Source organism: Barbus barbus, assembly GCF_936440315.1.
Source record: "Barbus barbus genome assembly, chromosome: 20".
Taxonomy (NCBI): Eukaryota; Metazoa; Chordata; class Actinopteri; order Cypriniformes; family Cyprinidae; genus Barbus; species Barbus barbus.
In genome coordinates this window covers 16,022,585-16,050,200 of record NC_136748.1, presented here as the reverse complement: position 1 = coordinate 16,050,200, position 27,616 = coordinate 16,022,585, and the positions used below count along the sequence as shown (strand labels likewise).

General features: G+C 36.1%; 1 protein-coding gene across 1 annotated transcript in view; it reads left to right on the top strand.

Moving 5' to 3' along the window:
* LOC306886730 (serine/threonine-protein kinase D1-like) overlaps positions 1 to 25,610 on the top strand; it is a gene marked incomplete at both ends in the record, with an annotated part of 41,229 nt that extends 15,619 nt beyond the window's left edge. The window contains 18 exons of the mRNA XM_079444053.1: positions 5,772 to 5,910; positions 10,577 to 10,708; positions 10,791 to 10,951; positions 11,240 to 11,263; positions 12,586 to 12,793; positions 14,380 to 14,457; positions 15,005 to 15,203; positions 15,997 to 16,120; positions 16,224 to 16,301; positions 16,519 to 16,804; positions 18,158 to 18,210; positions 18,595 to 18,667; positions 19,031 to 19,137; positions 19,371 to 19,532; positions 19,728 to 19,826; positions 20,538 to 20,805; positions 22,855 to 22,940; positions 25,392 to 25,610. Of these exons, the coding sequence (XP_079300179.1) occupies positions 5,772 to 5,910; positions 10,577 to 10,708; positions 10,791 to 10,951; positions 11,240 to 11,263; positions 12,586 to 12,793; positions 14,380 to 14,457; positions 15,005 to 15,203; positions 15,997 to 16,120; positions 16,224 to 16,301; positions 16,519 to 16,804; positions 18,158 to 18,210; positions 18,595 to 18,667; positions 19,031 to 19,137; positions 19,371 to 19,532; positions 19,728 to 19,826; positions 20,538 to 20,805; positions 22,855 to 22,940; positions 25,392 to 25,610 (2,496 nt within the window). The remainder of the gene's footprint in view (positions 1 to 5,771; positions 5,911 to 10,576; positions 10,709 to 10,790; positions 10,952 to 11,239; positions 11,264 to 12,585; positions 12,794 to 14,379; positions 14,458 to 15,004; positions 15,204 to 15,996; positions 16,121 to 16,223; positions 16,302 to 16,518; positions 16,805 to 18,157; positions 18,211 to 18,594; positions 18,668 to 19,030; positions 19,138 to 19,370; positions 19,533 to 19,727; positions 19,827 to 20,537; positions 20,806 to 22,854; positions 22,941 to 25,391) is intronic.
* Positions 25,611 to 27,616: the final 2,006 nt, after the last annotated feature.

Genomic DNA, 27,616 nt, shown 5'->3' with positions numbered 1-27,616 from the left:
CCTATATGAATGCCATGATGGAACATGTGTGACACACATGTCACAGGGCCGCCCTTATACAGTACATGACATTATTTGGTTTAGACTTACATATACACTGCATCCAAATATGCCTACATCTCTACTATATCCACCTTATTTTTAATGTAAGTGTGCAGCCATTTGTAACTTCGGGTGTCTTCCGTTTCTGGTTATTTTTAGCGGTACAAAACAGGTTGTAATACTGCTTGATATTGCACACTGGTATTTCTTATCATTTTATTGTAATGTATTGTTGTAATTCTAAACACACTGTTTGTAGTGCAAATAGTTTTACTCTTTAGTGCACTTTATTATTCTTCTAGTTATTTATTATACAGAGGTATAAAGCATATTTCAATTATGTATAATTTTTTCCCCCCTGAAATTACACAATATTAAATATGATAATATAAAATGTGACTGGCATTTAAAAATCCATTCGCGTAGCCGTCATGTTCTAGCTAGAGCGGGGAAAATAACTAACTAACGCACTCATAGAGAGGGATTTTCCGAGGGAATCAGTGTGCACCTAATCAAAGCTATTTAAATACAGCTACACCTACCAGAACTTCATTTAGACACGTATAAGAACATTCTGATCAAACCTACCAGATCCAAAAAAACATTCAAGGTTCAAGATGCACTGAATCTGGTAAAATTGCATTTAATATTTGCATGGTCTAATAAAGGAAAATAAAGTATTCGCTACTTAAGGAAATGTATTTTAGTATAAAATTATCTTTACTCTCTTCAGTGTCTTCTTTAGCAGGTAAAATGCATACTCTACAGGGTTTAAGTGTGGAGATTGGCTTGGCCAGTCTAAAACCTTCCACTTCTTGCCCCCGATGAACTCCTTTGTTGTTTTGGCACTATGTTTTGGGTCATTATCTTGCTGCATGATGAAGGATCTCCCAATCAGTTTGGTTGCATCTTTCTGTAAATTGTCAGACAAAATATTTCTGTAGACTTCTGAGTTCATTTTACTGCTGCCATCATGTGTTACATCATTAATGAATGATGTATGAGCCTGTCCCAGAAGAAGCGATGAAAGCCCAAGCCATTACATTACTTGTGTAATGTGTACTATAATGTACACCTGTGTACACTGTGTTTCAGATGAGCTTGTATGTTTGGGATCATGAGCAGATCCTTTCTTTCTCCAAACTTTAGCCTTTCCATCACTTTGGTCCATAAAATCAGTCCATAAAACCTTGTCCCAGAATTTTTGAGGCTCGTCTCCTATTCTTCTTGCTAATGAGTGGTTTGCATCTTCTGGTGTAGCCTCTGTACTTTTGTTCATGAAGTCTTGTGCGAACAGTAGATTGCGATACCTTCACTCCTGCCCTCTGGAGATTGTTGCTGATGTCACTAACAGTTGTTTTAGGGTCTTTCTTTACAGCTGTCACAATGTTTCTGTCATCAACTGCAGATGTTTTCCTTGATCTACCCGTTTGAGGTGTGTTAGTACACCAGTGGTTTCTTTCTTCCTCAGGAGATTCCAAATGGTTGTACTTGCTATTGCCAGTGTTTGTGCAATGGTTTGATTGATTTTTCATCTTCTCTCAGCTTCACAATTGCTCGTTTTATACCCATAGACACCTTTCTGGTTTTCATGTTGGTTACACGTCTAACTAACTATAAATGCAGTCTGCACGGATCTGAAACTGTGCGCAGACATTCAGTGCTATTTATTGTTTGAATAATCAATTAATAGGACACACCAAGGTAGGGCTGCACGATTAATCGAAAAAAATCTATGTTTTTTTTTTTTTTTGTACTTGAGTGCAATACATTTTGGTTGAAAAAATGAGAATCGTGTAAGGGAATTGTGATCTCAATTCCCATGGAGAAAAATCGTGATTCACATTTTAGCAAGAATAATGCAGCCCTACACCAGGGCCACAAAACACACCGGTCACATGTTCCAATACTTTTGCTAACATGAAAAATGGGTGGGTTCAAACAAAAGGTGCTATCTTCTAAGTTGTGTATCGGATCCAAATGATAATACCTGTAAATTTAAACTGAAATGTTAATCTCTCATCTCATATTCATCTTTTGATGTCAAACCCAAATGTTTACAGTCTACAGCAAAAATAAAGGAATTGGCCTTACTATTCCAATACTTTTGGAGGGCACTGTATACATGTAAATACATGTAAATATTTTCAAAATATATGCTGTATGTGTGTGTCTTTATATATACATAATAAATATACACAGTACACATGCATATATTATGCAAACAAAAACTTTTATTTTGGATGCGATTAATCGCGATTAATCGTTTGACAGCACTAGTTATTATCCATGTAAAAATACACTTCAGGAAAATAGGCTTCAAAATTTAAATAGTATAATATGTCGTACTGTACATAGTAGTAAATGTCCTGCATTCTGCAGTTGTACTCAAAATTGTTCAAAGAAGGCTGTGAAAATAAGTCTGGATTGTTTATCCATTTGATCTTTCATTCAAAAGTTTCCAAAAAATCTAACCTTTAACTAAGTAAAAACAAAAGTGAAAGTGGGGGGAAATCACATTATGAAATAAATATTTTTCTCTAATACACAAGTATGTCCATATTTCAATCATATAAAACATACTTTTGAGAGGTATTTAAATATAGTAGGCTACCTATGATTTCAAACGTAGCAATAATGTTTTTGCATGCATGCATGGCTAAAAGTATTTAATATCAATGCAAAGTTTAATTGATTGCAAACCATTCAACATATATGCGCACATCCACCTAGATGTATTTATACACGCTAAAGCTTAATTGTAATAGCAGTAATCCAAAATGTATTTTATATGTAATATAATGCATGTCTCCCAATATGGCAACAGGTTGATATCATTAGTTTGAGTAATTAAAGGGCTAAGGTTCTTTAGGATGTCAAAGCGGTGCTGGGAGGAAGGAACGGCGGTTTAGCGTTAAGAGCAGGGCATTGAGCCTGGTGCGGCGTAGGCGAGAGGGGGTTGACAGTTAGAACGGATGATTCACTCCTTACAAGCTTTCAGAGCGCTTGCTGGCTCGCTCTTTCTCTCTGCCCGTCCATCTTTTTTCTCTCTCTCAACATACCTGCCTTTTTCCACACACACAAGTGCTCGCTCCACCCTGACAACCAGCTTCAGAAACCAGTTGTTTAAAAGGAAGACAACATCCAAATTGATGTTCTTCTCGCCGCGCTAGCCTGTCATCTATAAAACACATACAGAGAGATGGCAGAAAATGACAGTCATGAAAGACCATCAAGCAAGGGGGTCTGGGTAGCTCTCTCAGAGGCAATAACATAGAGTTATTGTCAGAGGATTCCACCGATCAGAGCCAGACATCTCCCAAGGGGTTAATGACAAGGATCGGTGTGTCTTCGGCTTTGATGGCTCAGACATGCAGCAGATATATGTGCATCCATTTGTGCCAAACAAATGAATAGTGCTCAATCAGGAAAGAGCCTTGGGTGTCCGCTGCCATGACAACCCACACTGTTACAGTGAGGCTGCTGTCATGGTGACCTCAAAAGCACACTTGCCTCTGTGTATCTTCATTGTGTAGCACTCATTAGAGCTAGACAAGAGGGGAAGGAGTCTGCACAATTAAACCACCAAATGAAAATGCGAAAAACAGATACTTCGTCCTGCAAGTGGTGTCAAATTGAATCTAATACATGCCGTAATGTCGTGAGAATACTGGAGGAGAGTTTGTGTGTGAGGCTCGAATTGAATTTCCACGATTGGTTTGGAATGCGTGCTTGCGGTGGTATGCTTTTAAAAGGCGAGTCTACCGCCTCAGTGAATGATACGCTAACAACGCGTTTTGGTGCAGTGTACATCGTGTGTGGGCGTTCGGAGGTGAGCTCCTCTGCCGGGTTGCTAAACAATGATAGAGTCATCGCTGTTTTCTCCAAACCAGTGCTCTGGTTAGAAGCAAGCTTGAAACATTTGCACTGATCAGATGCTCTTTAGAGGCTCTGACTGTAAAATGGCACACTTGGAATTGTGAATAAATGTGACACAGCTATTCGCCTGGATTGGGAACAAGGCGAATGATTAGTGTTCAATCTGTTAACCTGTAACCTAATAATCATCATATGCTTTCACGGTCTGTTAGCATCCAGATATCTTGGTTGGATGGAGCCATTTTGTAATCCCGCAGTTTCTTTCTCAACGTTAGTCACTGTTGTTTGGTGTCTTTATTTAGAAATTGGATTTTCTCCACGTTCGTTCACTTCCTTTTAAGCTCCACGCCATACTTTGCGCTCTGTAGATGCCTCCTCAGAAATCTAATTCGAAGCGACTTCCTGAATCTTTGTAGGTTTATATGCATACAGGAATATCAAGCACATACGTGCTCTCAGCTGCATTTTTACAAAACCAGAAAAGTGTTTATGAAGTGTGAAGAGAATTTAATCAGGAAAAGGCTGAACAAAATTGAGCATTTGAGAGCTAGCTGACTTTAAATTCATGGAATTTGATTTGAATTGGACACACACAACACACAGGAAGTTGAATTGCAATGACAAGAATAAGAATGGATCAAAATTAAATAAAAAAATTATATTATATTATATTATGACATTTATATATATTTATAATATTATATTTAAGAAAATATTTTATTATTATATTATAAAAATAAAAAAGTTGAATTTTAATTCTACTTCCTTAAATTAATTTCATTTTAAGGAATTTTCAGTTTTAATAGCAATAATATATTTTACCCCAACTTAAAATCAAATATAAATATTATATATAACACATACAATATATTTGAAAAATATTCACATGTATTTACATGTATATATTTGTACTCATATAATTTATATTATATAATATATTTAATATATAAACATATCATTTTTCTTAAATATATGCATGTGTGTATTTATATATACTATTTATATATACATAATAAATATACACAGTACACACACACACACATATTATGTACCCAAAAACGTTTATTTTTGATGAATCGTTGCCCAGCACTATATTATATATATATATATATATATATATATATATATAGCACTTTACACTATTATATATCTACAATATATATATATATATATGCTATTTCAGTAACTGATACTCAACATTCTTACACACTCCTGTATGATCTTACAGATTGATGTCAATATAAATGCAAAGTCCAAATACAAGTTCATTGTGACAGCCAGAGTAGTTTTTATTTGTGATCTTTTTGTTTGTGATGTAATAAAAGCCAAATAGCTTAGATGTGAGTACCCATTGTGAATTGTGTAGGTTTGAATTGCCATTACATGCAGGCCTTCTCTGCAGTGTTGCTGCAACTCAACCCAGCAGGAATCAATAGGGAATGAGGCTAGTGAGCCATTTCCCCAGCGGTCTACACGGGTCAGTCAATATGTTGCTCGCTTCTTTTGGCATTGAATTGATTGTGAGGCTGCTGTTCATAAAACTGTTTAGGAGCAGTCAAAAAGAGAGAAAAATAAAAAAAGGAAAAGCATTTAATGCTATAAATCAGTTTTTGTCAGTCAGGTATGTTCCATGAGCATCATAATGTGGTTTCTGAGTACTTTTAGTAGCTGAATGAAAAGCTTCAGGTATGAGAAATGTTGTCTGTAATTGGAATATGTGGGCAGGGCTGTTAGACGCATTATATGTCTGGCAATTCATGTAAGCTAACCATCATAAACTACACACCACCCACTCAATATAGCCTTTACTCTGTAAAAACACCTGACAGACATCATTTTTCTTCCATCAGTTCCCAGAATGTGGCTTCTATGGGATGTATGACAAGATTCTTCTTTTCCGTCATGATCCAAACTCGGAGAACATCCTGCAGTTGGTGAGGTGCGCGGCTGAAATTATGGAAGGGGACCTGGTGGAAGTCATCCTGTCAGGTAAGTGGTGTGTTTAATAGTTCTTGCTCAGCATGTAGTCATGCCCCAGGCGCAGATGTACATCCATCGTCTTCTGATTTGTGGCATAACACATTGTTTTATAGATCAGTTAGACAAGAAACTGTGACTTTGCTGCAATACCCGCCAAAGTTTCTGCAGTCTGCAACACACCAGAGTGCGATTCCTGTGTCATTTCTGACTGTTTTTTGTCCCTCCATTTCCCACTCTGGAAAAGTTGATGCGCATCCAAGTTTTGATGCTGCACCCGGTGTGAAAACTGGAGTTGCTTTGCTGAGGAAGCGATGGAGGTATCGCATTTGACACTGCTAAAGTGTTTCTACAAACACTTGGCAGGCCTTCCCCTCCCTTCCTCCCCCTCTCCTCCCTGTGCTATGTCAGGTAATTGAGTGAAGTCTATTCTGACGAGATAAAGTGGGGACTGACACCTCCTCAACCCCCCAGCCTCTCTACCAGGTCTGGTGTGTTTCTTTGTACATGTGCGTGTCTGTGACAGGATGAATCAGGTGATTAACACACCCAGATGCACACATTCTCATAGACGAGCCTTTGGGAGCCTGGAGTAACACTTCTCAATGACACACTTGACAGCTGCTTTCACTGTAAAGTAACACAGAAGAGTTTTACAACTGTCACCAAAGTAAGGTCAACGGTTATTAATTATGACACCCCCTGAGGTCCCCCTGAGATTGTCACATCACTTTTCTCAAAGGGTATAATTTCACTGGCAACTGACGCAAAAGTAAATCAAAGGTCCAGCTAATAGTTTTCCTTTACTAATTAAGTAAACTTATTATTTTACAGCACTTTTAAAGCCTAAATTAATTCTTTGATAGCAATAAATCTGGTTTTGCTCACCATATGGTTTTCAAAGCAAAAGTTGTATGCTTTGTAATTGGCCTGAATCTGAAAAAAGGCCCAACGAGCGGGCCAATAAATACTGATCTCTCAGATTATCACTTTGACAGTATCTCCTGCAGCAATTAAAAAGAGCAGCATTTCATGAAAATATGACCTACGCTTTCTCTGCTGGGTCTCTACCCAGTCTGTTGCGGTCCTTAAAGTCAGCTTGAAGTCTATTTTCTGCTGGATAAATTTAGAGTAACCACGGGTTGGCTTCACTGAAGCGCGCTGACAGGATGTTTGGCTGTGCCTAGATCAACATAATTGCAACCGAGAAAATGCATGGAGATACAAGCGCCATACAGAACGTGTGGGATTAATAACCGTACGTGAATATTGATTCAGAAGTATGCAGAAAATTAAGTGATTTGCCTTTACTGTCTCAGAGAGGAATCGCAGGCCAGAATGTGTCGGGCCAGAAGATTTCCAATTTTCACCGGCAGCAAAGAAAAAAAATTACTGGAGAAACAAGTATCTGCATTAAGTCAACTCAGGATGCCTTTTCAGCATCATACTCATTTCCCTGAAGCATTTAATGACAGTTTACAGGTAGTTCAACTTGCAAACATATCTTGGCCTTTAAACAAAAGGCAAAACAATAATTTGAATGAATTGAGGTAATTTAGCTGCAGAATGGCTAATCAGAATGTATTCTACTTGAGCGTACTAGGGGAAGCCATGTTGGAGAGGAGGCAACATGCACGCGTTGAGGCAGACAGTTCTCCCGCTGCGCTCGCCACTCAGCCGCTATTGGTCCTGTCAACATGCAGCCAACAAGAGCCAATCAAAACACTCCAACCACCCCAAAAGCTTCCCTTTCATAGTACAATTTGCAAATATAAATAAAGCTGGGTTTGTTTGGAAGAGTTTGGATGGCAATTAAAATTCCTCATATCTCTGGATTTCGCTCTGTTCTGTAAGATTATGCTGTGCTGCATTGAGCATTATTTTTAGAAGTCGTGCTTCCAAGTGAAATATATGGTACAGAGATGTCATGCAGCTCTTAATCGGCTTCTTTGTTGTATTTTAAAGCTCTCAAGCACTCACAATGAGTTAATTAATTAGTGCTTGACCACAGGCCCCTCTAAAGGGACCACCATCTCTAGCCCATTAACCCTGACAGACACACGGTCTGCCCATCTGATTAGAATTAGGCAAGGCCAGAGAGCCTGCTGCCCAGGCCTTGCGGCAGTTCTGTGGAGACTGGAAAAGCGTGCCAGACTGCCCATTGATAGATTGGATTTGGCCCACCCTCTCATCCATCTGTACCCCAAAGATACACATGCCTTGTGGGAGCTCGAAAGAGGACGGTTCATAAAATAAAGATATAACTCCCTCTGCAACATTTGTTTGCCTTTTTAATCATGACATGTTTACTCCGTGCTGCTGGGATTAAGAGCGAAACAAATTCCCTCATGAAGTCGAAAGTCCAAATAATGCAAACAAAAAGTGTGGTTATTTATGTGAGTTGTTATGGGAAAACAACTTTAATTATGATTTTAAGTTGTAAATTGGAAATGAAGTGCTTGGGATGATCTATGACTTCACTTGAACAACCACAATTACGCACAAATAACAGATGTTTCAGAGTTTAATGTTGTCAAAACTTGACGTCTCTCATCAGGTACTGCATATCCTTTAATGAATTACCAAGGATTTACATTGATGTGTTTAGCAGATGCGGTTTTACCAAAGGGCCTTCAAATAAAAAGCACAGCTCATGTTAATTGCAAGTATAAGACAGTTAGCTGAGAATAAATGAAAAAGATCAAATCTGAGGTAATTTGATCAATTTTAATGTTGTCATTGTGAGGTATAATTGTGGTTGTTATAAAGTGAAGTGAGTCATGGATCATCAAATGTTGCAGATTTGCGCAGCTAATGAAAAACCCTGAAACGATCACATATTAAGAGACAAAAGACTCACGATTTTTAGTTTGGTTGAATGTCAAACAGTTATTCAGTAACTGTTAAAATAAGTGAAAAGATAGTATTTGGAGTAAAAGCCCACATGCTGTTGGGGGTAAAGTGACATGGTTATTTTGAACAAGTGTTACGTAAATGTGTCTCATACCTCTCTTTCAAGCTTCTTTAAGCATTTTTGTTTTTGCACAAATTATGTTTCTCTCCAAAAATAATTATAATACATTTTTTAATATAATATTTACACTACTATTATCGTGCTCTAGAGCACGACACAGGGGTCATTCCTTTTATTCAGTAAAAAGAATTCTAATGCTAGTTTTGTAATTTAAGGACATATTTCTATGAAAGTGTACAGCACAGAAATATGCTGTGGTCAAGCTCAGGCACTTTATTAATTATAGCGTGATTATTTGCTTATTAGCTGGGTGCCATACAGGGTGGAAATGGAGAGCCAAAATTAGAATTGAGAGTTAGCTTATATGAGGGTTCAAGTTCAAGTTCAAGTTCAAGTTATTGTCATTCCGCTACATGTGGGGACATGCAGTGGAACGAAATGTCGTGTCTCGCAGGACCACGGTGCTACATAAATACAGACATACAACAATGAAGTAAGAAAAAACACTATAAACCTATACACTACTAACAGATTTAACTATAAGTATACTATATATAAGTATTTACCCTATACAAACTAAAAGAATAAAGGATAAAAAATACAACTATACGAATGCTTCACATAAATATTATCCTATACAAACTAAAAAATAGAAGACGAAAAATACAAACTGTACATGTGCAAAGAGAGACATTTGAGTCAGCAGCTGGTTGGGGAACAGTGCAGGATGATTTGTAGTGCAAGAGCATGTAAACATAACATACATATATTGCTGAGTTTTTTGTGAGATTGTGCACACGCAGCAGTGTGTGTAAGTGTCCATAGTGCACCTAGTGTAGAGTGTGAGTGTCCATAGTGCACATAGTGTAAAGTGTGAGTGTCCATAGTGTAAAGTGTCCATAGTGCACATAGTGTAAAGTGTGAGTGTCCATAGTGTAAAGTGTCCATAGTGCACATAGAGGAGAGTGTCCATAGTGTAAAGAAAAATAAGAATAAAATAAATAAAAAAATATATATATATGTCAGGGTGTCAACCTAATTTAATCTTTGGTTAATTTTATACAGTTTATTTAACTATCTTTTGATTTTGTGTAAGTTTATTTAAAAAAGGATGGAATGTTTTAAAGTTCAGCAAACCAGCTAATACCACAAAACATCACACATTTCATCAAGCCCATTGTTACACTCTCAGAAAAAAGCTACAGAATTGTCACTGGGGCGTTAGACTATCAAAAGGTAAGAAATAAAGAACCAAGGGGTAAATAAGATGTACATAGATGTACTTTTTAGCTTTGTATTTGTAAACAACAGTATAATGTGCTGAAGTGCTGATTTCACTTTCTGGATGTCATTAAGGAACTGTATTTTTAAAGGTATATTAGAAAATGCTAACAGGGGGTGAGAGAAGTCAAATTGGGGACACAGGAAAACATGCAAAAAATGAATGCCAATGAAAACAAATTTCCCATAAATCATGAGTTGTTATAAACATTTTTAATATCTCTAAATAAATCATGGTTTTTCATGCTAAAACATGAAAAATAACAAAATCCATTACAAAAGCAGTGAATTATTTACAGTTACATAATTGTGATATATGAAAACTAGCTAATATGATTGTGTTGCTCTGAGGAGAAAGGCACTGGATTTGGTCTGCTGGAAGTTTCCTTATAAATTGACATTTCTCTTGTTTCAAACTTTCAGCCTCAGCTACCGTGGAGGATTTTCAGATCAGACCTCACGCCCTGTTCGTTCACTCATATCGAGCTCCAGCGTTCTGTGATCACTGTGGAGAGATGCTGTGGGGTTTAGTGAGGCAGGGGCTTAAGTGTGAAGGTAAATGTCTAAACATTCCACTTCTGTCAGCAGTAAAAACAAACCACCATGTGATGGTCTTTTGTCAATATCTTTGCGCTAGGCTGCGGGCTGAACTACCACAAACGGTGTGCCTTTAAAATCCCAAACAACTGCAGTGGCATCCGTAAACGACGACTATCTAACGTGTCCCTCACCGGCCTGACCAACACTCGCTCTGTGTCTGCTGAACCGTCTCCAAACACCTCTGATGAAGCTTTACTGGTGAGTTTGATGACAAAATTAGATCCACACCATACTGCATCACATGCTCCCTTCTTCTTCAGTTACAACATAGAATAAATGTTCAAATATAAAATACAAATCATATGAATCTTACAAATACAACAGTTACATTGCTATAACAATCTCTGATGTTATGACAGATCATAGATTTGGTCCCCGTTTGTTCATCCTATGCTAGTGCTGCATGCTTGTCCTGTTTATTAACACTACTCATTCTCTGTCTGTCTTTCTCTACCTCTCCCCACACATTCTTTCATTCCTGCCCAGTCTCCTGTCAGTCCAAGCATGGAGGTAGGCACTAACTACAGTAATTCAACTTTAACTAACTGCCTTGTGATATTTGATCTGTCATACACCCCCTGTTGTTTGCAATATTAAAAAATGTAAAATTAAATGTGTTTGATCTTTTGTTTTGAAGCTTAATTTCGTTAAGCCAGATATAGAGTTCTATTCTTCAAGAGGTTAAGACATTTTAACCTGACACTAGAAATGTTGTGGTACACATGTAGAGTTTGTTTGAAGAAAACTGTTAATCGGCTGTTGACGGCAGAATCAAACATCTGTTAACTGCTCTCTAATCTGTTCCCTACACCTAGACAGGTTACAGTAAATGAACTGCATCTGTACTTTAGCTGAACTGAGCTGTACGATGCCTTACTTTCCACGTGAATCTACTTAAGGCCTTTGGTGAAGTGTACAACATGGCAACAGGAAGCTATTGATTTTCTTTCTTTAGAGCACATTGAATAGTTGATTATGCACACCTGCGTGATGTCAGATCTATTCACAACAGGTGGTAAGACATCTGCATCTTTGCCAATCAGCAGCACATTAAAGATCAGCTTGATGAGAAAGTTGTTGTTCTGAGTTGATGCAGATTCATCAAAGCTCAGCATATACAACAATCTCCCTCAGCATGAACCTCATAGAGCCCTTGTGTTTTTTGTTCACCTAATCGAGGGCTGACTTGGCTCGGGTTAGTACCTGTGAGCTTGTGTGACAAATTAATACTTTTGATTTGCTTTTAATAATAGTTATTTAACAAAATTTTGCAAAATTTAATGACTGACAAAAAAGCTTTGGTTTCATCCAAAAACGATTCTAAAATTTGAATAGCTTAGTTGTCACACACTTTACTCCATTGAATAGTTCATTTCTGTATAAATACATAATCTAGTCTTGGCTAAAATCTATTGATCATTCAAACTTCTAAAAACTTAATCAAAAACTTAAAAAAAAAAAAAAAAAAAGTTGTTTTGTGACAACATGCCCCAGTTGTCACTCTATATAGGGGTAAGTTGTCACAATGGAACCTGCCATTAAACAACCAATTGTATATTAAGCTTTTCAGCAAAAAATACACACAATTATGAAACCTAAAACAATTCTTGAAACAGCAAATGTGTAAAAGGAAGTGCACAAAAATATAGAACAATTGTAATGAATTACATTATCTAAATTCATCACAGTGTGACAACTTGCCCCAATATAATACAACAGTTTACCCTAACCTGATGATTATTAAAAATACCAATGTACTTAGAACACAGTCATAGCCCTTGTATTGTTTGGATGTTCTTTGCGTCACGATACTCTACATTATTTGTTCACAGCAAAAAACACCATCAGACATCTTTCCTGGAAGAGGCCGCTCCAACTCTCAGTCCTATATAGGTCGGCCAATAGAGTTAGACAAGATCCTGCTGTCTAAAGTGAAGGTGCCACACACATTTGTCATTCATTCCTACACACGCCCCACCGTTTGCCAGCACTGCAAGAAACTCCTCAAGGGCCTGTTCCGTCAGGGATTACAGTGCAAAGGTACGAGCTTATCCTCAATATTTCAAGCTATGGTTATAGAATGATCCTCTTGAAAATATTACACTTTATTGTCATACAGTAATTGTTTTAGTATCTTATTGCTTCACATAATAATGTGCCTAATCTAAATCCCCTCTGATCCTGATGTTTCTGTGTAATTATGATTCTTGGTAATAAAACTGTATTAACTCATATGAGCCACCATTAGAGAATGATTACTAATTGCTGTGAATCATTACTTTGTCCAGAAACCATTGCAGTTTATTCACAATATCCATTTAAACTAATTACACAAATTACGATAAGTACACAAATGTGTTTAATATAATATTCACTATAATTTCTCCAGCAGATATGATGTTTTGTTATTATAAGAATGATGGACTGTGTTAGACAGATAATGAGGCTCAGTAGGGCTGTGTTCAAAATGGAATACTAGCGTACTGCATGCTGCACAGAATATTTTGTGTACTACTATATTGTTTTTACATATAAAAACATATATGAAATAGTTTGACTGTGCAAATATCGGCACACGTTCAGTGTTTAATTTAACACATGCTGGAAATAAATAGGTTACTTTCCATTAATTTTTAATCCAGCTTTGTGTAAAAAATTTCTTTGGCAATATGGCAAAATAATCAATTGCACTGGATATGTTAAAAATCTTGGTAGAAATAGACCCTTTTCACAGACTGATGACGCATTTCCACAGTTATTAACATTGTAAAGAGTTTTTTATATTTTAAAATATATTACCTTAGCATTAAATTACAGAAAACTAGTTAACGCTGCTGCACGAGTGTTTCTAATACAATCAATCTCTTTATATTTTTTCCTTTTTTGTAAGGTTATAAAAAGTTATAAGGGTTTTTTTCTTTTGCTATTGGAGCAAATGGGAATGCAAAACTGATATTTATTGTAGTTTCCATTAAACCCAACTATGATAATTTCTGTTTCTGAGAACCCTGGAAATTTGAAAAGGGTCCATAAATGCATAGCATTGTGGTAGAAATCACTCAGCACAGTGTGCTATGGTTTTGTAGCTCAAATGTAGTATTCCATGCATAAATGAAATCTACTGCACAGTAGTGCATAGTACATGCTATAAAAATAGTATGCATAGTATACTATTTTTTAAAAACGTTGTCTATTCTTAGTCCATAAGGTGTCAATATGTAATGTATTGATGCTTGCTTTACAGATCCTACATTCTGATAACACCACAACTATCAGTGTAACAGATCACAGAATTTGTTGATCCTTTTGTGCCATCTAGAACAGAGCACAAATATAAAGTGACGCAACAGCTGCTTTTTATATACGATGTGTTTGTGTAAGAGGAATATATGCCATGTGCCAAGCAGTAAAGAGTGCAGTTGGCTGGGCTGTTACAAACAGCTTTAATGTTCATGTGTTCAATGTGCGAGGTCTCAGCCTGTCAGCCACCAGCACAACAGGAACTCATATGTTTATGTGCCAGATTGGTAGTAAACTCTCTCCCTCATTCCCCCCTTTAACTCTTTCTCTCTCTCTCTGTCGCGCTGTCATTCTTCTCTGCTCTCTTTTCCCTCACACTGTCTCAGATTGCAAATTCAACTGCCATAAACGATGTGCACCCAAAGTGCCAAACAACTGCCTCGGAGAGGTGTCAAGAAACGGAGGCAAGTCTAACTTTAGCGTCTCCATGCGATTCAGTGATCAACACTGTAATTTGATGACAAAAACAACAATATTTATTCGACTGAACATTAAACGCCATGTGAACATCATCCTTCATTTGTAGCCGAATGTGCTCAGATGAAAAAACTGGGGTAATGTCGTACAACTAAATCAGTTTGTTTATATCACTTCTAATAGTTAAGCTAAAATTGATATTCTCAATCATTTATTATAAGACAAATAGCAATAAAAATTTAATTTCTTTCTGTACATTAACAGTAAGCATAAAATCTGATGCAAAGGCTTAAGAGCATAATAATATAACTGCAATGGGGACTCTGTTATAATATTCCCTATTTATATTATAATATGATATTATTAACAGTACTTTTCCGAATGGAAATTTGAAACTGCTCATTTTCATGTTCTGCTTTCTATGGCTGGTGGTGTTTAACTGACAGCTTTTTTTTACACATATTATACGTCAATTGACTTTGTCTTGGTTTGCTTTCCTGTTTGCTCCAATCCTTTTCTTATCATGGGTCTTAGATCTGTTGAGTCCCGGTGCTGAATCAGATGTGGTCATGGAGGAGGGTTGTGATGACCATGACGGGGACAGACATAGTCCACTTATCGATGACATGGAAGAGTCTCTGGCGGTAGACTCCGCTGCTCTTTTGGAAGCTGGACATGGTGAGCTTGGAGATTTCCAAGACCAAGATCCAGATGAATCCAACAGAATCATCAGGTAGCTCCTCATAACTTCTAGAAGCACTATAAACAAACCAACATCACAAATGGTTGACATTCATCCAAAAATACATCACCCACTTGTCTCAGTCAGGGATTGCATAGAAAAACTATTGAATGCAAAATAAAGAAATAAATCACTGCAAATAGTACTGTTTTACTACTAGTGTGCAAAAGTTTGGGGATTTTTAAAAAATATATATTTTTAAAAGTCTCTTATTCTCACCAAGGCCGCATTTATTTGATGAAAATACAGTAAAAACTGTAATATTGTAAAATATTATTACAATTTAAAATGTATGAAAATATGTGCTGGTTAATATTTCTGTGGAAACCTTTTTTTCCACGATTGTTTGATGAATGTAAATGTCAAAAGTATTTATTTGAAATAAAAAAATTTAAAATGTCTTTACTGTCAATTTTGATCAGTTTAATCAAATATCAACTTTTTATCAGTTTGATGCTTCCTTGCTAAGTAAAACTATTAATTTAAATAAAAACTATTTTCCGGATCCCAAACTTTAGAAAGAGAGTGTTACAATAGTATAGTGGACATTATATAAAGACAGGACAAATATAATAACAATAATTCAAAACTGAATTTACTATTAGTCTTGCTGTGTGCTAGGTAACAATTTGAGTTAAAACATGTTGTTGATGTTTGTCTGTTTGAGGTCAAGTACAAAATAAAAAAGGAACTAAACAGTATGAGTATTCTAATGCTATGAAATAGTATTTGACCTGCAATTGACATGCTCTAGAAGGTTTTGACATGTCACCATGTTTGTAAGCCCTTCCACCAGCAACAACATCCCACTTATGCGGGTGGTTCAGTCTGTCAGACACACCAAGAGGAAAAGCAGCAATGTTATGAAAGAAGGCTGGCTTGTGCATTTCACCAGCAAAGACACGTTGGTAAGTGCTCTGGGTTTCCATTATAAACCTTATGAATTAATAGGTGAATTACAAATTGATATTTTCTTAGTATACATGATCATTTCTCTTTTTTTCACACTAGCGTAAGAGACATTATTGGCGACTTGACAGCAAGTGTATTACCCTGTTCCAGAATGACACTGGGAGCAAATACTATAAGGTAACCTCAAGTCAAAAAATAAAAGTCTGACACTCGAAGAAATGCACATTAATAAATTAATCTTGGAAGTATATAGAGGGCTTTCATCATTTCCTTTGATAATGTTGATAGTTTGTCTTGATAGGTTTCATGGATCACCGCACACATCAGATCCACACGCATGTCTCTGCATTGAGGTTTCAGCTTTCAGATAAGACCTCTTAACCTTCTCCAACAGGAAATTCCTCTATCTGAGGTGCTGTTTCTGGAACCAGCGAAAACATTCAACCTTCTGCCTGAGGGTGCCAACCCACATTGCTTTGAGATTGCCACAGCATCTCTGGTGTACTATGTGGGAGAGAACCTGGCTCGAGCCGACGGGGGAACACCGGGCTACGGAAGCAGCGTGCTTGTTAGCGGTGTGGGACAGGACGTGGCCCGCATGTGGGAGATGGCCATCCAGCATGCACTTATGCCTGTCATCGCCAAGGGCATATCTCATGGCGGCCATCACAGCCACCACAGTATGAACTTCATGGTGAAACATTTAGAGGCTCATGCGAAGACCCTTAGAATGTTTCTGGGGGGGAACACAATAAATACAGAAATGCAGTGTGATTATAATATTACATTGTGTGCAAATATTTACTGCATTTGATTAATACATTGTTGATCATCATTCAAGCACATGCAATTTATGCATACTATTTCCAGCATGTTGCCATTGAGACATGCAGTTGAGCCATCAACTGCACCGCAATTATTAGAAAATATCTACTTTACTTTGGCCATTATACACCTACTGTTTCATGTTGCTTATTGAGATATACTATTTTTATGTACTGCTATAAAATCTATAAAATAGCTATTAAATCTCATCCAGACAATTTGGAGAATACAATATTAATGGCCGTTTATTATACTCAATAAGAAAAATTATGATCAACTTGAAAAAATAAAATAATTTATAGGTATTTGCAATGATGTATAGTATTCTAACAGTAAAAAGAGGTACTTGACAACCCCAGTGTTATTTATAAACTATTATTGTATTTAATCATATTTTGAATGAGATTTTATTTGAATATTTTCAGTTTTTTATTTTATTATTTTTTCTATATACTTTTGGCATTTTTATTAAATTAGTTATATATAATTTTAGTTAATTAACTTAAACATATTTGCAAAGGCAGCATTTTAAATTTTCTATATTCATATTTAAATTTGTTTGATGATCTGAAACATTAAAGTGTGACAAACATGCAAAAAAATTAAAAATCAGGAAGGGGGCCAACACTTTTTCACACCACTGTATATATATATATATTTATTTATTTTTTTCTAATTTATATATATATATATATATATTTATATATATATATATACAGTGGTGTGAAAAAGTGTTGGCCCCCTTCCTGATTTTTAATTTTTTTGCATGTTTGTCACACTTTAATGTTTCAGATCATCAAACAAATTTAAATATGAATCAAAGATAACACAAGTAAACACAACATGCAGTTTTTAAATGAAGGGAAAACAAAATCCAAACCCACATGGCCCTGTGTGAAAAGTTTTTGCCCTTTTAACATTAAAGTGTGACAATCATGCAAAAAAAGAAAAAATCAGGAAGGGGGCCAACACTTTTTCACACCACTGTATATATATATATATATATAAATAATGTAAAATGAGTTCATTTTTAATTCAATTTTGAATTTTCTTTGAGATGATTTTGAGAAATTCTTGTAATGTTATATGTATTATCATGTATTTCTTGTTCAGGTAGATTAAATTAGTAAAGGTGTAAATCTGAGGATATGATATTCAATACAAGAGAGACATAAAGAGCTTGTTTGTTTGTTTTTTTATATCAACAGAAGAGGTCTCTATTAGCATCTCTGTATCCAACTGCCAGATCCAGGAGAATGTGGTAAGCTTTCTCTTATATTTGAGGCACACATATATCTCATGTTCTTTCTGCATCGTGCTTTGTTTCCATGTGCAAGAGCTCAATGTTCCCGTTGGCTTGCCTATACCTGCAACCTTGAGTTCCAGTGTGATATAAATACACAATGCCTCTATTGGAGATTATTTTGATTACCTGCTCGGCCATGGGGTTGCCATGGTTACTCGAGTCTTTCTGACACAGTCCTAGTGAGATGTGGAAATAGCTCTTTAGGCTACTGGTCTGAATTCAGCCATTGTTACAGTACAAAATAAAAAAGAAATCTGATGTATAAAGCAGTGCTTCTGAGCTTTGGGAACAGCTCATTTTGGCACATACGCTTACATTTTGTTTCTGTTTTTCTTACAGGATATTAGCACAGTGTATCAGATTTTCCCTGATGAAGTACTTGGCTCTGGACAATTTGGCATTGTCTATGGAGGTAATGTACCAGTCTATTTACAGGGAGTTCTCTAACATGAGGACCCGGTGAGGAAATGTTCTGTAATCTGTATTAAAAGAAAATATGTGTCTTTTACTATATTTAAATATTTAAATTTACTATACGTAATATACTCAATAAAAAATTTATATATTTAATATTTAAATACAGCACAGAGATTTTTTTTCTTTTTTTTTTTTTTTTACAAATTGTATGTAGTAAAATGAGTATGTAATGAGGGTAAACATTGTAATATTTACAGTAAATACACATTTACATATAACCATTCTTTACATCCATTAAATGAATGAAAAAACACACACCACAATATAGATATAGATAATCCTTTCTGATATAATGCAGGAAAACACAGAAAAACAGGCAGAGATGTTGCCATTAAGATCATAGATAAGCTGCGATTTCCCACCAAGCAGGAAAGTCAACTGCGTAATGAAGTTGCCATTCTCCAGGTAAATACACAAATAACACACAATACAAATGTATATATATATATATATATATATATATATATATATATATATATATATATATATATATATATATATATATATGAATACAAATAGAACATTATATATATATTATTATTTGTATTTGTCCATATTTTTAAAAAAATTGAATGTCAATATTACAGTAATGACAATTAAATAGATGTTAATACAGATACCACATATGTCTTTTGTAGAACCTCCACCATCCCGGCATTGTAAACCTCGAGTGCATGTTTGAGACACCAGAGCGTGTCTTTGTTGTCATGGAAAAGCTCCATGGCGACATGTTGGAGATGATACTGTCAAGTGAGAAGGGAAGGCTGCCAGAACGCATCACTAAGTTTCTCGTTACGCAGGTACGTCTCACAGGCAGTGTTTCGCACACTCTTGATTCCAGCACAACAATGGCAGAATCAGTACACACAATCCTATATAAATATTTAAAGTGAAAATAAATGTTAAAGCTGGACCTTTGCTTTTGCATTTTTATTTATGATGTTTTATGCTTTATACCGCATTATAATAATAACAACGTTCCGCTCTTTTCCTAGATTCTCATCGCTCTCCGCCACCTTCACTTCAAAAACATTGTTCACTGTGACCTCAAACCTGAGAATGTTTTGTTAGCCTCCGCTGACTCTTTTCCACAAGTGAGTAAAATCCGAACAGAACAAGAAGCGACAACAAAAGAAAGGAAATATCTGAATGAAGTGAGGCCACACCGAAATTAACATAAATGGATCTGTTTTTGTAAATGTGCAAGAATGGTAATTATTGGTAAGAAAAATTAACAAGAAAAAGATGGTAATTATAGCGTTCTCATGGTGTGTTCAAGGCACAGGGTTGTGTGTGTCTCTACATTCTAATGAAAGATTTCTAAATTATCCTCCCATTGTTTCTTCTGTCTACTGCACGAGCTTGTCTCTGGAAGCTCTCAAGCAGAAAGATGACTCACTGTTTGAGCGCAGGCAAACATTTTGGAAGAGTACTAAACAAATCACTGCGTGTCATTTACAAATATTTGGCAAAGGTGGAAGCAGAACTAGAGCTGTCAACGTCTGAGTTCGGTTCTCGTGTCCTCAGGTGCTTGTTGCTGTGCACAAATGTTTCAAAGGTGGAAAGTGTAGATCAGCAGGAGATACATTGTAACCACATCCAACTGGGTAATAATTTCACTTGATTTTCGTTCAGACTGTGACAACTGATCATTACGGCGTCTGTGGTGTTAAAAGCTAGTGCGAGAACAAAAGGATGTTATTTTTTTGGTCTTTTGTGCATCTCAGTACTAGTCGAGTAAAATAGCCAATTCCTCCCAGTGTCTGCTTATTGTAAAGCTCATTATTCATTGGTTTGTCTTGCAGGTGAAGCTGTGCGATTTCGGTTTTGCACGTATTATTGGTGAGAAGTCTTTTAGGCGTTCGGTGGTAGGCACCCCGGCGTACCTCGCCCCGGAGGTGCTTCGCAACAAGGGCTACAACCGCTCGCTGGACATGTGGTCAGTGGGTGTCATCGTCTATGTCAGTCTCAGTGGAACCTTCCCCTTTAATGAGGATGAAGACATTCATGACCAAATCCAGAACGCTGCTTTCATGTACCCGCCAAACCCCTGGAAAACAGTCACCCCAGAGGGTAAGTTTTGGGGAGAATGGATAGTATGTGGTACAACCTTCAATAAAAGTGGAATGAAGAAGGTAAAGTTGTGTTTAAAGGGGTTATTCACTCAGAAATTAAAATTCCTTCATCATTTAATCACCCTGTGTAAGTTTGGTTTTTCTGTGGAAACCAATAATATATTGTGAAAAGCTTTTTTGTCCAAACAGTGAAAGTCATTAGGGTAAAAAATTAGGGGTCGACCGATATGTGTTTTTCAGGGCCGATACCGATTATTACAGATCAAGTAGACTGATAACCAATATTTTGATATATTTCATATATATATATATATATATGTGTGTGTGTGTCTGGTGTAAAAATTAAAATTAATATAAAAATTAAGAATAACAAGGGTGACAAAAACGTTTTTTAAAAAAAACTGTAAAATTATTTTATTGGCAAATCGGTTTTGAAAATGACCTATACCGATAATCATAAAAATGCTTAGTATCGGTGCCGATAATCGGCCAGGCCGAAAATCAGTCGACCCATAGTCCATTGTTGTTCCCCTTAATTCTATAAACAATATTTTTTGAAACATTTTCAAAAATATCAATTTCCACAGAAGAAAGTAAGTCATCCCTTTAACAACAAAACATTTAGTCTCCAATCAGATTTTGTAGAAAATAGATTGAAAAGGTAGTGAAATACTGAGATAACTATTTAAACCAAGTCAGAAGCTGTATTAACCTGTCTACACTGGAAACAATTTAGAATCCAATATGCGTGTTAATCCTCAATATTTCAGTGTTAATTCAGGTACAGAGCTATTTTGCGAATCTAACCATCTCATGAATTAACTTCCATTAGGTAATGTATAAATATAACGTCATTGCACAAGAAATGCTATTTCTAGCCAGCCTGCTACTGATATCCACCTAGTTATGTGATGTTAAACTCTATTTTGAAGTCATACTTCAGCTTGATGTCCCTACTGAAGCTCTAATTATCGCTGCCCTGTGACTGTACACATACAGTAGATGACCTCAACTCACCCAAATCATTTCTCCTTGGCTCATGGTTCATGATCTAGGAAGATATGGTCAGTATTAATTCAAAGTAAAGGCTTGAATTGAGGTCTAGGATAGGTAATATTTACATTTAAGTCATATGTAATCTGAAAGAATAGAATTGACCCTCATTACCTCATTACCTTAACTAGATTTTTGATGCCCTCACCTTTGACCCTGTTTATTCGCTAATGCCCTCCTCCTTCCTCATTAAAATAGCAAGATAAGCAGAGACCACACTTTACTTATGAATACAGGCAATTGGAACAAATTATTCACATAGACTTTCATTTATTTATATAGTTTGGTTGGTATCAAATATGGCCATTTTAACAATTACTTTGTTTTTAAAATTGTTTAACTGAATTAGTTCCTGTTTACTGTGAAGTGAAAATATTCAAGTGCCATAACAAAGAGTATCTGCTTCATAAAACAAGTTGCAAAACATATGAAGAAATTTAAGAACAAATTAGGTTAGATTACTTTTTTACTTCAATGTGCTGTGATTAATACACAAAATTTGTTTGTTTTTTTTCCTCTGTAAAAATATTTTTAATTGTAATATAATAATAAATACGTGAAATAATTTTGACAAAATATAAAATTAATTTTTATTTTTCAAAATGTAAAAAAATGTAGTAACATTAAATAACTTCCCGTCTACTGAGCTAATGGTAAACTGTGTAGATGTGGGAGAGAGAGAGAGAGAGAGAGGTGAAAGAGAAAGAAAGGGAAAAGAAAAGATGAAGAGAAGAGAGGGCAAAGGTTAAGAAAAGAGATTGGTGAGAGCGTGCTCAATTTTTGTTACAACCCATTCATGTGAATAATGCCAAACGATCCCTTAGACTAAAGCGCGGAGGCTTCAAGGTTAAGAAACTTTGGAGTTTCGCTGAAATTTGTGACCCCTGAAATAATGTTAACATGATGTTGGTTTTGCTCATTATCCCTCTGGACACAAAATCCTTCAGGTTTTCCACTACAGTCTGGTCACTGACAACCTGTTTTGTTGTTACAGCAATTGACCTCATTAATAATCTGCTGCAAGTCAAAATGAGGAAGCGCTACAGCGTGGACAAGTCTCTCAGCCATCCCTGGTTACAGGTTAGAAGATAATGACTTTTATATGCCCTGCGTAAAAAAAAAGCTATGATATGCACACAAAAAAACTTTCTGTTTCCCCCTCACATTAGGCAACAGGGGCACAATTACCCCCCCGTGTCTGTGTATTAGAAAATATTAACGTCTTAACAAGGCAAGAATAACTGTACAATGCCAGTGACTGGTCATCTTATCATTTCTTACATGCATAGAAACTTGCAAAAGAGGTTTATAAATTTTGATGGAATTTAGAATAATTAGAAAAATATTTTACTGTTGTTCAAGTGCTGTAATTATTTTCATCATGTTGCATCTTTGCTTTTCCCCATTTAACTTGTCACAATAATTTCTTCCGTTTCTACTCTATTTTTAAATGAACCTTTGAAAAACAAACAAAGAAACAAACAACAGGGAACGGAATGTAATGTTTTCTGACACTTAACTGTATGTTAATTGCAAATCAAAGTGTATTCTATTTTAAATTGATATTAAATGCAATTAGCTGAACTTTAGAGTGCTTTTGTGACTCAGTTTAGTAGGACTTAAGTACATCTTTATGAGCAATATCATAATTCTACTGTCTTTGAAATATGATTAAAGTGTACTGTTGTATGTACTGACTAGCATTTATGGTAAAATGAAATATACTAATAATGTAATTTATGTTTAAACTTGTATGTCATGTATTTAAATATACAGTGCCCTCCAAAAGTATTGGAACAGTAAAGACAAAATTGCTCTGTTGGCTGTGGAGTCGAGACATATACAAATATGATTAAAAGATGAATATGAGACAAAACTACAGAATGTTACATTTTATTATTGGGTGATTTAACACCTAGATGTTTTACCAGCTAAGAAGTTCAGCACTTTTAGAGTTTCATCCCTCTATCTGATGTGAGAATAAGTATTGGAACAGTTGCCTCACAGGTCTTTCTAAGGGATCAGCTGTGTCCTGTTGCATTAATTCTTCAGATATTAAATGCAGGGAATGTGTCGCATCAGTTATATCCATTACTTCTGCATTCTGAATCTTGCATTTGATGATGACACACACAAACCAGGATGAAGACGAGGGAGCTGACTTTCAGAGAAAATCAAGCAATTTGGATGCTAAAAGAGGAAGTCCGTTAGAGCTCTAGAAAAAACAAAGGGCATGGAGAAATCAAGAGTTTGGAAACCACCAGCGACACCAGCAATCAACAACGACCTGATCGGCTGAGAAAACAACAGTAGTTGATGACAGACAAATCATAAAAGCTGTGAAAATGAATCCTAAAAGATGTGTCTGTAAAATCACCAACAACTTCCAGAAAGCTGGGGTGATGCTCTGACAATCTCCTGTCCTCAGGAGACTTTGACACAGAATTACAGATGCTACACAGCAAGATATAAACCTCTGACCGGCACCAAAAATAGAAAGGCAAGATTAGAGTTTGCAAAAAAGCACAAAGTTGAGCCAGAAGAGTTTTGGAACTGTGTTTATGGACCGATGAGACAAAGATGAACCTTTATCTAAGTGATGGGAAAGCAAAAATGTGGAGAAAAAAAAGGGAACTGCAAATGATCCCAAGCATACAGCCTCATCTGTAAAGCATGGTGGAGGTGGTGTCATGGCATGGGCATGCATGGCTGCCTCTGGAACAGGCCCTCTCATCTTTACTGATGACTTAATGTATGATGACAGTAGCAGAATGAATTTGGACGAGTACAAACCATCTTGCCTACCAATATTCAAGAAAATGTCACCAGATTAATTGGGAATTGCTTCATACTGCATCAGGACAATGACCCAAAACACCCTGCCAGTTCAGTCAAGGAATTTATAAGGGCAAAGAAATGGAAAGTCTTAGATTGCCCAAGTCAATCTCCAGATTTAAATCCGATTGAACATGAATTTCACCAGCTGAAGAGGAGAGTAAAGGCAGAAACTCCCCAAAACGAGCAGCAATTGGAATTGGCTGCATTAAAGCATTTCAAAGGATGAGACCAAGAGTCTGGTGATGTCTATGGGTCACAGACTCATGGCTGTGATTGTGTGCAAGGGATCTGCAACTAAATAATAGCTTTTAATCTTTTATATCTGCCTTATGTTCAACTGTCCCAATACTTATGCTCACATCAATAAGTGGGATGAACTCTAAAAGTGCTGTTCTTTTTATTTGGTAAAACATGTATGTGTTGAAACGGCTAATAATAAAATGTGACATTCTGTAGTTTTGTCTCATATTCATCTTTTAATCATATTTGCAAATGTCTTGACTCCACAGCCAACAGAGCAATTTTGTCTTTACTGTTCCAACACTTATGGAGGGCACTGTATTTGTAAATACAAATTTGAAATTTAAGTTGCAATTTAAAATATATTTTTATTATATTAGAAAGTGTTTTATTTATTTATTTATTTTAACAGTGTGGAATGTTCTGGTCCCTAAAGATATATCTTTATGACAGGACTACCAGATGTGGCTGGACCTGCGGACTCTGGAGTGCAAAATGCAGGAGAGATATATCACCCACGAAAGCGATGATATGCGCTGGGAGCATTTTGCTGAACAAAATGGCCTTCAGTACCCAGCCCACTTAATCAACCCTCATGCCGATGTCCGTGAAGAGGCGGAGTCTGACGAGCTTGTGATGGGCATGCTCAGCGACAGAGTCAGTGTTCTGTAAATTGCTGCCTGCCCCTTTAAGGGCACCACAACAAGGGAACTCAAGCCAACTCTATACTGCAAAATCACTACTTTAGCCAACTGTAAATGCCTTGGCAAATCCTAAGAAATGTACTGCACAATTACATTTAACAGTCCACTACAGATCAAGCACAATTTTCATTATACACACAGTGCCTAAGCCAATCTAGCCATAAATGGAAATACAATCATACCTAAATATACTGTATAAAAAAAACAAAAAATCTAAAAAAAAAACAACTGCACTTAAACTATTTTGAACAAACATAATTTACAGGCTCCTTTTGTTCTTAAGGACTGGAGCTTAATCTGAGAATAAAATTATGTATTAGTATTATGATTTTTGCATTACACAGTCAAAAACACTGTATCGACAGTATTTGTATAACTCACAAAAGAAGTCATAATATATAAGAAATGCATTATAAAATTAACTTAAGTCTTTTATTAACTAAATTATTCTGCTAAGAAGACCACCACAAAGATTTTGTGGTGACCTGTTGCATCAACGATAACTTGACAAATGTATAGCGGAGAGCATTTATAGCTTTTGTGGTTTTGTGTTTATGTGCTTATGAATGTAGTGTGTGTGCGCACGTGTGTGTGTGTGTGTGTGTGTGTGTGAGAGGTACTTTGGGGGTTGGTTATGTTGGTGTTCTGTGCAAGTGTAAGACAACAAAACAACACTGCCTGTGGACTGGAAACGTTTTTTTTTTTTTGCGTTTGCTTTCTTCAGAGATAATAAAGTGCAGCTGGTTGTGTACGCATAAAGTATTATGTGCTCTTGACAGATTTCCAGTGTGTTTCTTTCAATATTCCCTTTAAGTGAGGATAAGAAGTGCAACACTGATATCAGCAATTCCGTCCAAATGGCTGATTAAATGTTAACAAAATATTTCTTTAGTTATATAATTATGGGCTGGAATGAGTGCAAGTCACAGAATGGCAGTTTGGAAGATAAGAGCCCAAAGGTCAGTGATAAAGCCATAGGGCTTGAAAAAGATCATATACTGTGGGCTAGTGTTTTTGGCACGCTACTGCTTTGCTTCATCGCCAAATCAAGAAGGTGTTATCTGCTGTCTGCCCTCAGGAAGAGTGGTTCCTTATCGACAGATGGCGCTGTACGCTTATGCAGCATTAAAGCCTGGAAGTTGGTACGTTGGGACACTACAAATGTATCTCGAAACAACATTTTACAGACGGCTACAGAAATAGATGGGCAGGCAGTTGAAAACAAAATTAATACAACCAAAATCAAGTAATGTAGCTTAATGGATTTGGCCTATTTACCAAATGTGAGTATTAGTATGGGAAGCTGTAACCAGTATGGAGACTTTAAAACATTTTTAAAAAGACTTTAGTTGTGTTAGACGCCATATTTAGTTTTTCGTGATTGAAAACGAGGCTGTGAGGGAAATATAGCCCTAGCCTACACCGTAGGGTACAGTGTGTTCGGTATGTAGACCTTTTTTAATAGGCTACCATGATTTTCCACAGCAAATTACTGAGTCTTTTGTCAACAAGCTTCTCGTAGTATGCGTCACTTAATAATTGACAGCAAAGCTAAACATATTTGCTACAATCTTTAAAAACAAACAAACAAAAAAACTATGGCCTATATTTTTCATTTATTATCACTTAAATCTTTTACGAAGTGTACAAAAACTGTATTTTATTCATTCATTCACTAATTTTTTTTTTTAACACCGTCTGTTTTAAACAGATTTTTTTTTTACTTATTACGTATAATGTAAACATAATGTCTTATTTTTGCGCGACATGATTGTAACCTAGGCTATATGTCTCGAAACATTTTTCTCATTTCTATTTTTGCACATTTATACAGGCTGCATTGGCTATAGTCTACAGGCTATCCAGCTCATCTCTAAACGTATTTTGTCAAGAAAACGCAAAATGCGCTTTTCTTTCATTTCCACAACTTTTGCCTGTTTAATTAACAAAAGTCCCATTCTCAAACAGCAGTCG